Raw genomic sequence first — 12,600 nt, forward strand, 5'->3', positions numbered from 1 at the left:
ACGGTGTTTCCTCCGACACATTGGTGCGGCTGGCTTCCGGGTTGGAGGCGCGCTGTGTTAAAGAAGCAGTGCGGCTAGGTTGGGTTGTGCTTCGGAGGACGCATGGCTTTCGACCTTCGTCTCTCCCGAGCCCGTACGGGAGTTGTAGCGATGAGACAAGATAGTAATTACTAGCGATTGGATACCACGAAAATTGGGGAGAAAAGGGGATAAAAAAAAAATAATAATAATAATAATAAAAACAATGACACATATTCAATGATAGCTATAATTATGTGGTGTATCTCTCAGATGGAGGGAAATGCCATTACGGAGGGAGTTACGGCTGTAGGATCTTCATTTGAGCCAGTTTGCTACAGTAGAGAAATAATCCTGAAGCAAAAGGAAACGTGAATAATTATTTGGATCATAGTTAATGGACATTTTTTGTAGGGGTTGTACATTTTAAGTTCGTGCAAATCGAGTCTGAAATGTTAAAGTGGAAATTGCAAACATTAGAAGCCTCTTTAAAACTTGAATAAACTGCTGTGCAGGAAAATTCTCATCAACAAAAGAGTGATCAAATTAAGATTCGACATCTCTATGGAGGAGTTACAGTACCAAACCCATAGCTGCATGAGATCTGGACTCAGAGGGCCAGTTAGGCTGTATCTCAGGTTTCAGTGGTGGGATGACTTTGGTCCCTAGTTATTCATTGTTGGCTCTAGGTCACCAGATGGTTTAGCTATCAGAGCCATGGAGCAGAGGAGTGAGAAGAGATGGAACAGAGACAGCGAGAGTGAGGAGAGATTCAATATAGAGAGAAAGAGTGAGGAGAGATTCAATATAGAGAGAAAGAGTGAGGAGAGATTCAATACAGAGACAAAGAGTGAGGAGAGATTCAATACAGAGACAAAGAGTGAGGAGAGATTCAATATAGAGAGAAAGTGAGGAGAGATTCAATATAGAGACAAAGAGTGAGGAGAGATGGAGACTCAAGTCAATAAACAAAGATTAGGATAGAGACTACTAAGGTTATTGGCGTTTCGTTTCCTCGGACAAAAAATTGTTTTCATGGAGCTGTCAACCAATGTCAAGGTTAATAAAAATAGCCTAGGGCCCATTAGGATATTCATTTCTGTTGTGCATCCATTTTGTTTTGTTTTGTTCTGCTTCTCCCTATTTTTAGGCAGCAGTGAAAATACAGAGACAGATAAATAGGGAAGTCACAGACTGGAGGGCAGTCACCAGTCTAGTGAGTCAGTGTAATGTCTGGAGTCTGGAGGGCTACTAGACTGGACACAGTGTGCATCAGTTTAAAAGTGTTGTCACCCAGCTAACACTTTTTGGAGAGCAGATCCCTCTGGTGAAGGTAGAATCCTCTCTCTAATCTCTCTGGTGAAGGTAGAATCCTCTCTCTAATCTCTCTGGTGAAGGTAGAATCCTCTCTCTAATCTCGCTGGTGTAGGTAGAATCCTCTCTCTAATCTCGCTGGTGTAGGTAGAATCCTCTCTCTAATCTCTCTGGTGTAGGTAGAATCCTCTCTCTAATCTCTCTGGTGTAGGTAGAATCCTCTCTCTAATCTCTCTGGTGTAGGTAGAATCCCCGCTCTAATCTCTCTGGTGTAAGTAGAATCCTCTCTCTAATCTCTCTGGTGTAGGTAGAATCCTCTCTCTAATCTCTCTGGTGTAGGTAGAATCCTCTCTCTAATCTCTCTGGTGTAGGTAGAATCCTCTCTCTAATCTCTCTGGTGTAGGTAGAATCCTCTCTAATCTCTCTGGTGTAAGTAGAATCCTCTCTCTAATCTCTCTGGTGTAAGTAGAATCCTCTCTCTAATCTCTCTGGTGTAGGTAGAATCCTCTCTCTAATCTCTCTGGTGTAGGTAGAATCCTCTCTCTAATCTCTCTGGTGTAGGTAGAATCCTCTCTCTAATCTCTCCTGTCTCAGCATGGTGATGGAAAGCAGATCTGGACATGAAGGATGAGTAAGACATGCTGGTGGTCTAACTTCACTGTGTGCTCAGCACCTTGTTTACAGTCAATGTCTCAGCACAGGGCTGAGTGGGAAGTCTGCAGAATAATCCACTGAACTGAACCCACGCACACTGTCACTGTTCACTGGCCTAGTGATTGTTTTATTGAAAGTTTATTTAACTAGGCAAGTCAGTTAAGAACAAATTCTTATTTACAATGATGGCCTACGCCGGCCAAACCCAGACGACGCTGGGCCCAATCACGGCCGGTTTGGCCGGTGATGAGGTGGACCTGTATGGGATTGAGACACTGAACACAGACAGCCCTGCTAGCTAGGTTTCTCTAACCTCTCTGGCTGCATCTTATGCAGGAAGTGTATTACATATGCATCCAGAATGTGACAAGAATGAGTGAAATTATGGAATCTCTGTGACCCAGGTATATGATTTCCTGTAATCTCACAATCAGAGGTGGACATGGATTGTCTTCCTGTCTGATTTAGGGTCAGGTTGGCTTGTTTTGTGGGACTAATTCAACATACCTCTACCTTGAATAGATTGCTATAGCAGATCATCATATGACTACTTTGTCCATATCTGCATAGCATTTTATAACCATTAACAGGCTTTATCTATCTGAGAAATATCTGGCTCTTTGAAAAATAGGTCAATGGAAAAGACTTGGGGAGCTGCTGCTGCTGTTGTTGCTCATGCAGCTGCCTGTTGGAAATCTGGGCAAGATGGGTCTTGTTCCCTTGGCTTCGATAAACCCCGGTCCTAACAAGAACCAGATGCTGAATGAATCAGGCTATTGTGGCTTCGCTGCCTGGGCTGCTGAAACTCTCCCTCTCACTTACTGCCCCTCTCTCTCTTTCCCTCTTACTTTCCCCTCTCACATCTCTTACTGCCCTTCACTTTCCCCTCTCCCCTCTCTCTTTCCCCATTCCCTCCTCTCCTCTCTCTTTCCCCTCTCCCCTCTCTCTTTCCCTCTTCCCTCCTCTCCCCTCTCTCTTTCCCTCTTTCCCCTCTCCCCTCTCTCTTTCCCCCTCCCCTCCTCTCCTCTCTCTTTCCCCTCTCCCCTCTCTCTTTCCCTCTTCCCTCCTCTCCCCTCTCTCTTTCCCTCTTCCCTCCTCTCCCCTCTCTCTTTCCCCTCTCCCCTCTCTCTTTCCCTCTTCCCTCCTCTCCCCTCTCTCTTTCCCTCTTCCCTCCTCTCCCCTCTCTCTTTCCCTCTTCCCTCCTCTCCCCTCTCTCCTTGCCTCTTTCCTTCTCCCCTTTCTCACTGCTTCTCTCCCGTCTTCCCTATCCCCTTCCACCCTCTCCTCTCTTCCCCACTGCCCTCTACTCTCTACTCTCCCTTCATCTGACCCCCTCCTTTCTCCCCTCTCTCCTCTCTGCCCCCTCTTACATGATTTGAACCAGTAGGTAACTCCTCTCTCTGCTCTCTCTATCAGGTTCATATTCAGGTCAACCAACTTCCGGGGCAAGCCTTCGGGTCCCATGCTGGTAGCCACCTACTGGCCTGAGCTCCCTGTCACCATCGACGCTGCCTATGAGAACCCACTGGAGGAGAAGACTGTGTTCTTTGCAGGTAATGTATGTATGGGAGACTGAGTTGTGTCATCCACCGTTGAGATACAGTGCCTTCGGAAAGTATTCAGACCCCTTGACTTTTTCCACATTTTGTAATGTTACAGCTTTATTCTAAAATTGTATTTTTTTTTAAACACACAATATCCCATAATGACAAAGCGAAAACAGGTTTTTAGATTTTGGGGGGGAATCACCCACAACCACCCACAACAATCAATGTGAAAACACCTACCTTAATATGACTCTCAATCAGAGGAAATGAAAACCACCTGCCTCTAATTGAGAGCCATATCAGGTCACCCTTAAACCAACATAGAAACACATAACATAGACTACCCACCCAAACTCACGCCCTGACCGTCAAACACATACAAAATAACAGAAAACAGGTCAGGAACGTGACATAACCCCCCCCTTAAGGTGCGAACTCCGGGCGCACCAGCAGAAAGTCTAGGGGAGGGTCTGGGTGGGCATCTGACCACGGTGGTGGCTCAGGCTCTGGGCGAGGTCCCCACCCCACCATAGTCAATCCCAGCTTACGTCTCCCCCTTAGAATGACCACCCTCCTATTACACCCACTTAATTTACATGGTAACATCAAAATAAGGGGCAGCACCAGGATAAGGGGCAGCACCGGGATAAGGTAGCTCAGGACCGAGAGGTAGGTCAGGATAGAGAGGTAGCTCAGGATAGAGGGGCAACTCCGGACTGAAGGGCAGCTCCGGACAGAGAGACAGCTCTGGACTGAGGGACAGTTCTGGATCAATGGCAGCTCTGGGCTGAGGGGCAGCTCATGACTGGCTGACGGCTCTGGACGCTCATGGCTAGCTGACGGCTCTGGACGCTCATGGCTGGCTGACGGCTCTGGACGCTCATGGCTGGCTGACGGCTCTGGACGCTCATGGCTGGCTGACGGCTCTGGACGCTCATGGCTGGCTGACGGCTCTGGACGCTCATGGCTGGCTGACGGCTCTGGACGCTCATGGCTGGCTGACGGCTCTGGACGCTCATGGCTGGCTGACGGCTCTGGACGCTCATGGCTGGCTGACGGCTCTGGACGCTCATGGCTGGCTGACGGCTCTGGACGCTCATGGCTCGCTGGCGGCTCTGGACGCTCATGGCTCGCTGGCGGCTCTGGCAGATCCTGTCTGGTTGGCGGCTCTGGCAGATCCTGTCTGGTTGGCGGCTCTGGCAGATCCTGTCTGGTTGGCGGCTCTGGCAGATCCTGTCTGGTTGGCGGCTCTGGCAGATCCTGTCTGACGAATGGCTCTAGCGGCTCCTGACTGACGAACGGCTCTGACGGCTCGGGACAGACGGGCGGCTCTAATGGCTCGGGACAGACGGATGGCTCAGACGGCGCTGGGGAGACGGATGGCTCAGATGGCGCTGGGGAGACGGATGGCTCAGATGGCGCTGGGGAGACGGATGGCTCAGATGGCGCTGGGGAGACGGATGGCTCAGATGGCGCTGGGGAGACGGATGGCTCAGATGGCGCTGGGGAGACGGATGGCTCTGGCCGGATAAGGCGCACTGTAGACCTGGTGCGTGGTGCCGGAACTGGAGGCACCGGGCTAAGGACACGCACCTTCAGGCTAGTGCGGGAAGCAGGGACAGGGCACACTGAATTCTCAAAGCGTACCTTGGGCCTGGTGCGTGGTACCGGAACTGGTGGTACCGGGCTGAGGGCACGCACATCAGGACGAGTACGGGGAGAAGGAACAGTGTGTACAGGGCTCTGGAGACGCACAGGTGGCTTAGTGCGTGGTGCCGGAACTGGAGGCACTGGGCTGGAGACACGCACCATAGGGAGAGTGCGTGGAGGAGGAACAGGGCTCTGGAAACGCACTGGAAGCCTGGTGCGTGGAGTAGGCTCTGGTGGTACTGGGCTGGGGCGGGGAGGTGGCGCCGGAAATACCGGACCGTGCAGGCGTACTGGCTCCCTTGAGCATTGAGCCTGCCCAACCTTACCTGGTTGAATGCTCCCCGTCGCCCGACCAGTGCGGGGAGGTGGAATAACCCGCACGGGCTATGTAGGCGAACCGGGGACACCATGCGTAAGGCTGGTGCCATGTAAGCCGGCCCGAAGAGACGTACTGGTGGCCAGATATGTAGAGCCGGCTTCATGGCACTTGGCTCAATGCTCAATCTAGCCCTACCAGTGCGGGGAGGTGGAATAACCCGCACCGGGCTATGCACACGTACAGGAGACACCGTGCGCTCTACTGCGTAACACGGTGTCTGCCCGTACTCCCGCTCTCCACGGTTAGCCTGGGAAGTGGGCGCAGGTCTCCTACCTGCCCTTGGCCCACTACCTCTTAGCCCCCCCCCCCCAATAAATTTTTGGGGTTTCTTCTCGGGCTTCCTTGCTAGCCGCGTACCTTCATATCTCCGGTCTTGAGCTTGATTCTCCGGCTTCCAGCCACGTCTCCTTGCTGCCTCCTCATATCGCCGCCTCTCTGCTTTCGCTGCCTCCAGCTCAGCTTTGGGACGGCGATATTCTCCCAGCTGTGCCCATGGACCTTTTCCGTCCAATATTTCCTCCCAAGTCCAGTGGTCCTGTGTATTCCACTGCTCGAACATACGCTGCTTGGTTCTGATTTGGTGGGTGGTTCTGTAACGGCGTTCCTCCTCCTCTTCATCCGAAGAGGAGGAGCAGGGATTGAACCAAAATGCAGCTTCGTGATATGACATGATATTTATTAACAAAACGGAAAAACACGAAAACACTTTAACAGACTACAAAACAATAAACGACGTAGACGAACCTGAACATAAGAACTTACATGACACGAAGAACGCATGAAACAGGAACAGACTACATAAACCGAACGAACGAACAAACAAACAAACCGAAAACAGTCCCGTGTGGCGCGACAAACACAGACACAGGAGACAACCACCCACAACAATCAATGTGAAAACACCTACCTTAATATGGCTCTCAATCAGAGGAAATGAAAACCACCTGCCTCTAATTGAGAGCCATATCAGGTCACCCTTAAACCAACATAGAAACACATAACATAGACTACCCACCCAAACTCACGCCCTGACCGTCAAACACATACAAAATAACAGAAAACAGGTCAGGAACGTGACAATATTAAATACATTTAATGAACCCAAACCCAAAAACGCCCAAATAATTGTGCCGTTATCCAATAAATGCCCATTAGTTGTAGCTAGCTATATGCTCTCTTTGGTAGATAAATGAAACTATCTCCCGTAGGCTAATCTTTTTGAGTGTGAACTGTATTACTGTACTGTATTGTATTATACTGTATTATATGGACTGGAATTACGCACCTCATTCAAAACATGATAAAGCGGAATAGAACATGCAATTCTGAAGCAGCACATGTGGCCTACAAAGTTAAAGTATAGCCTATAAATGTGATTCTAATTTTGGAATTTGTATAATTAGTAGGCTGACGCTTCATTCCTTCCTCGCTTTCAACAGTTAAATGAAATAAGTTTTGATGTCCTTATCTTCATCATTCTAATGACATCCTTGAGTAATATAGGACCAGAATCAGATGCAGGAGGCTTTCACTTCTCTTCATGAAGATTGAATGGTTATGGGTCTGAATAAATAACTGCTATAACCTACCGCCATCGTGAGTTCACTCTTCTTTCAAACTACCTGTGAGTTCTATTGGCTGCTGTATTTAACATTCAGCAAAAAAAGAGCTTGCGTCCCTCTTCGATTAGTCTACTGGTATAATTGTCTATTGTCCAGCAAGCTATTCTAGTCTAGCTTTTCCTGCATGGGACTCCGTTTTTTAAGGAGGCCAGGGGAGCAGAGGTGCTAGCATATTGCGCAAGAGACAGAGGCTATAAATTATAAGCTTATTATGCATAACCCATCATTAATTAGCTAAATATAAGGTTAATACCTCATTGAATGTATTACCTGATAGAGGTAGGCAAGGACATCTATATATAGGGCTGTATATCAATCTAGAACAGGATGATCTATTTTGAATGGAGTTGATGGAGAGAGAGAAAGACTGCGCGTGCACTGATTTAAAGCAACGATATTCGAGTGACAGGCTGTTTTAAAACTCTGCAGCTGCAATACAAAATATGTTCTATCTTTACTGTTAAAAAACAAGGTGACCCCTAAAAGCCAGATGGAGATGGGTAAATTTGAGGTGCATTCAGTCTTTATATTACTGAGCATCGACTATGCTGTAGCAAATGTAGGCCTCCCTGTCACAAGAAAAAAGTGACCATGATGGGATGATAGGTCTACATGTGAACTGCGTTCTATACTGAGATGGGCTGTCTGTCCCCACCCTGAGATGGGCTGTCTGTCCCCACCCTGAGATGGGCTGTCTGTCCCCACCCTGAGATGGGCTGTCTGTCCCCACCCTGAGATGGGCTGTCTGTCCCCACCCTGAGATGGGCTGTCTGTCCCCACCCTGAGCGTTGATTCATCATTCAGAGGCCGTAGAATAGCCAGATTTAGAAATTGCAAATCATTTAACAATTCCATTTCACATCATGCTGTTCATATAAATAATTTATTATAATTTACAGGTTTCTCACAGTTACTGTATTTATCCCGGGAAAAGGGAGTGGTAAATCTCGGTAACCGGTTTCCCGCCATTCAACCCTAATACATACATACAGTTTTTTTTTATATGTATGGGAGAGTATGTAGATTAGTTGTCATTCACTGTTGATACCCAGGAGAACAATCCAGGAATACACGCTTGCATATATGCAGTTCATTGTTGTGCTTATTGACTTGATCAGAAAAACACACAATGACATTTTCATGGTGGTTTCCTCTCTCTATCACCGTTAAACGGCTGTGACAATTTCCAGTAAATAACATCCTATTTCTAAGAAGTTCACCATTAGGAGAATCATAAGTGTGTCTTTTAGTATTTCAGTCAAGTATACTGCTAGTATGTGGTTTGTACATTTTGGACATTAGTACTGTAAGTAGTTATTAGTGGTTTATAATACATGCCATGCATTGTAGTAGCATGCCATTCTCCTTTAGACAACTCCATCTCCTATAAGACCATGAAATCAGAGCTCTTCCAAAACATAGTGTCTCTATTTAAGAAGATTAATGCTTGGCCTTGTAGAACAGAACCATTTATTTTCCATCCAGCCCTTCAATTGTAAAGCTATGAGTCACATTTCCTCAATCATTTATCCAGTCCTCCCTAACCACAAGATATGATCAAATGTTAGCCTGGCCCCAGATCTGTTTGTGCTGTCTTGCCAACTCCTATGATCATTGTCTCTCTGTGGCTAGTGAAAAGATAACAGTTTAGAGAAACTCTATCCTCACAAACCCTTCCCTGGGAGCATCTTGACCTGTGCTCATTTGCCATCTCTCCCCTCCTCTCTCTTATATAGGCAATGAGATGTGGATCTTCAATGCAGACCAGATAGAGAAAGGCTACCCCAAGAGAATCTCCTCTATAGGCCTGCCCACAGACCTGAAAGGCATTGACGCAGCCTTCTCCTTTGGAAAGAGCCAGAAGACCTACCTGTTCGCTGGAGACAAGTTCTGGAGGTGAGTCACCACAATACAACCCCTACCAAAGCCTGTGTCTGATCCACTCAGGATTGTAACGATGACGTCGCTATAGAATTAGAATTACTTTAAAGTCTAATTCTATAGACGTCACTGTGTGTTGATGTGTTGGTGTGCTGCTGTGCTGAGCCATGTCTGCTTTTAATTAGAGACCTTAGCTTCCACTGGACTGTTAAAACAGCTCACTCTGCTCTTACCTAATACAGGGATAATGTAAGATACTGTTGCTGTATGTACTTAACTCTTGCATGACTGCTGTGATTTGTCAACCAAAACGGCCCAATCTTCTCGTACCTAACAGACTAACATAGTATCATGTACTCATGACTAAACATTGATATCATGGCCTCTGTGTGTTATCATGCCCCTCCAGGTACAATGAAGCCAAGAAGAAGATGGACCCTGGCTTCCCCAAGCTCATCGCTGACTCCTGGAATGGAATCCCAGACGGCATTGACTCTGCCTTTAGTCTGAATGGCATCGGTAAGCATACTACAATACAATACTGTATAATAGATACTTTATTGAACATCGCTTAGAGTGACATCACCACACACACAGAGCAGGGGGATAGAGGGAGAGAGGGAGAGAGAGAGAGAGAGAGGGGGGGGGGGGGGTAGAGAGAGGGATATAGAGAGAGATACCCACTGGACACAGATGTCAATTCAACGTCTATTCCACTTTGGTTCAATGTAATTTCATTGAACTGACGTGGAAACAATGTTGCTTCAACCAGTGTGTGCCCAGTGGGATATCTACTGAAGAGAGAAATAGAGAGAGAGATGTCAACTGGAAGAGAGAGAGGTAGCTGGGACCTGTGTGAACATGGAGGGAGCACTGCTTCCTGCTTCAGTCTGAGCTGTACTGACACACCACTGGCTGCAGGCTTACATTCCTGGCAGTTAGAACCCAACCTGACCCAGCCAGTCCTCTCATTATGAACTGGCACCTGGCCTTAAAGCTGGAATCCTTAGTGGTGAAACTGCCACGTCTGTTTAGAAATTACAACAACAAAGACGTTACTTAAAACAACCAAAACTGTTTTATTCCCTCTGACATCATTGCACATCATTGCTATCATTGATAGGCAGGAGGAGAGAGAGCAAGGAGAGGGAGCAGATGCAGGAGGAGAGAGAGCAGACGCAGGAGGAGAGAGAGTAGAGGGAGGAGGAGAGAGAGTAGAGGGAGGAGTAGAGAGAGTAGAGGCAGGAGGAGAGAGTAAGGAGAGAGAGTAGAGGCAGGAGGAGAGAGTAAGGAGGGAGAGTAGAGGCAGGAGGAGAGAGTAAGGAGAGAGAGTAGAGGCAGGAGGAGAGAGTAGAGGCAGGAGGAGAGAGTAGAGGCAGGAGGAGAGAGTAAGGAGAGAGAGTAGAGGCAGGAGGAGAGAGTAAGGAGAGAGAGTAGAGGCAGGAGGAGAGAGTAAGGAGGGAGAGTAGAGGCAGGAGGAGAGAGCAAGGAGAGAGAGTAGAGGCAGGAGGAGAGAGTAAGGAGGGAGAGTAGAGGCAGGAGGAGAGAGCAAGGAGAGAGAGTAGAGGCAGGAGGAGAGAGAGTAGAGGCAGGAGGAGAGAGAGTAGAGGCAGGAGGAGAGAATAAGGAGAGAGAGTAGAGGCGGAAGGAGAGAGAGAAAGCAAGGAGAGAGAGTAGAGGCAGAAGGTGAGAGAGTGGAAGGACTGAGTAGAGGCAGGAGGAGAGAGTAGAGGCAGGAGGAAAGCGAGAAAGCAAGGAGAGAGAGTAGAGGTAGGAGGAGAGAGAGCAAGGAGAGAGAGCAGAGGCAGGTGGAGAGAGTAGAAAGAGGAGGAAGTAGTATAACACAGGAGGTAAATCTTAAGTCTGTGGCAGTTAACCAGGGTTTTTTTTATACCCTTGCTTCTGACACACATATACTATACATCACACACCGCGCTTCCCTACTAAGAAACAGTGTTTGATAGAGCCAGCCTGTGCTGCTTCACAGAGGTACCTCTGTCTTCATTCTAATTAGCCTGAGCTCCTCCACCGCTGATTCCTGATTGGGTGTTTTTACTGAGGAGACGAGGGACATCATCATGTCCTCTTCCTCTGGCTGAGACGATAGTGTGTTACTAAGATATAAGCTTCTAGGGGACATATTTTACACCAGCTCGAATTTTCCCTTCTGGTGTGTAAGGCCTCGTGGCTTGCTCATGGTGAAATTAGATGTATATTTGATGCACTGAATGTGATGATTTTGATGTACCTTGTCCCGTCATAATGTTTGTGTTTTCCAGATTACACCTACTTCTTCAAAGGTGCCCACTACTTCAAAATGGATGACAGTAGCCTGAAGATCGTCAAACTGGGCGAGATTACAAAGGACTGGCTGGGTTGTCACTAAGCAACAGTGAGACGCATAGATGTTGGCTAAGCTCTCAGCGGACTGATTCCCCCATCCCTATCCAACCAGCCTATCCTGCACCCTAGCCTAGAAACTAAAGACACCCTCTAACACACCGTGGGACCATCTACACAGGCTGAACATAGGCAACAGGATTTTGTATTATATTACTGTGTGATATTATCAGTTTATGTGTTATGATGATGCAGATTTACTTTGATCTCTTTAGCCCGTTGTTTGTTATTAGAAACTCAGACATCAGGTATGTCCACACTACATAGAGACAGGCAGTGTTGTACTGGAAGATATTCTCCTATATAAATGTAGCTTCACCTGAGCAGTATTGCATCATCTGAAGAATGAATGCTGTCTATATTTACTGCTATGTCTGCAATCTAGAGAGTACATGATACTGCAATAGAATGAGAAATAGTCTATAGTAATTTCAGTGTTGTGGAATACAGTTGAAAATATGAATTTGCACAATATGTCTGGACAGATAATGGTGCTTATAGAAAATGCTTATTTGCATGATCCTATATTTGATATGCAGTTTTTCTACATTCTGTTCAGACTATTTTCAGAAGTAAGTACTTATAGACACACCTTATTCTTCAAATAGGGCTAGCACTTTGTATTAGACTATACAGGGGTACTGCACAAATATGGAGACCAAATTCTCCATTTTGTAGGATCTGTCTATTGTTTCACTGATGGTACAGGGAGATGAAAGGCACGGGCTGCCTAGAGACTGTATCTGGTTTGTTGTTGCATGATGGAGTCATGACAAGAGAAGTACCACAGAAGTATTGTGTAATAATCTTTTTGTATTGATGTTTTGATACTGGTAATTTTGTTTTGATTCGTATGCTTTTTTATAATGCTTTGTGCAATGTGTCATTCTCTGTCTGTAAAATAATAAAGATGGATGGTCAATACATGTTAAATGTGTGTGTGTATGTGTGTGTGAGAAACGCCCTTCTGTAGCCTACTAGCACACGATTTGTAATCAGTAAATTAATAGTTTATAAATAGGTGTAGTTCTAAAACGTTTTTTCTTAAGTACACTTCATACTGTATATTTGTATTCAGGTCCTTGTTGAGCCGTTCTGAGGGCCCTTACATCCAGTACCTCTGTGGTCAATGTAA

The 12,600-nt window shown here is 46.8% G+C and overlaps 1 protein-coding gene across 1 annotated transcript in view; it reads left to right on the forward strand.

Annotated features, from left to right (window-relative positions):
• LOC120039801 (72 kDa type IV collagenase-like) overlaps positions 1-12,391 on the forward strand; it is a 28,067-nt gene extending 15,676 nt beyond the window's left edge. The window contains exons 10-13 of the mRNA XM_038985175.1: positions 3,403-3,539; positions 8,921-9,080; positions 9,475-9,584; positions 11,345-12,391. Coding sequence (XP_038841103.1) covers positions 3,403-3,539; positions 8,921-9,080; positions 9,475-9,584; positions 11,345-11,451 — 514 coding nt within the window. The 3' untranslated portion in view covers positions 11,452-12,391. The remainder of the gene's footprint in view (positions 1-3,402; positions 3,540-8,920; positions 9,081-9,474; positions 9,585-11,344) is intronic.
• Positions 12,392-12,600: the final 209 nt, after the last annotated feature.

The sequence above is a fragment of the Salvelinus namaycush genome, unplaced genomic scaffold (assembly GCF_016432855.1).
Source record: "Salvelinus namaycush isolate Seneca unplaced genomic scaffold, SaNama_1.0 Scaffold300, whole genome shotgun sequence".
NCBI lineage: Eukaryota > Metazoa > Chordata > Actinopteri > Salmoniformes > Salmonidae > Salvelinus > Salvelinus namaycush.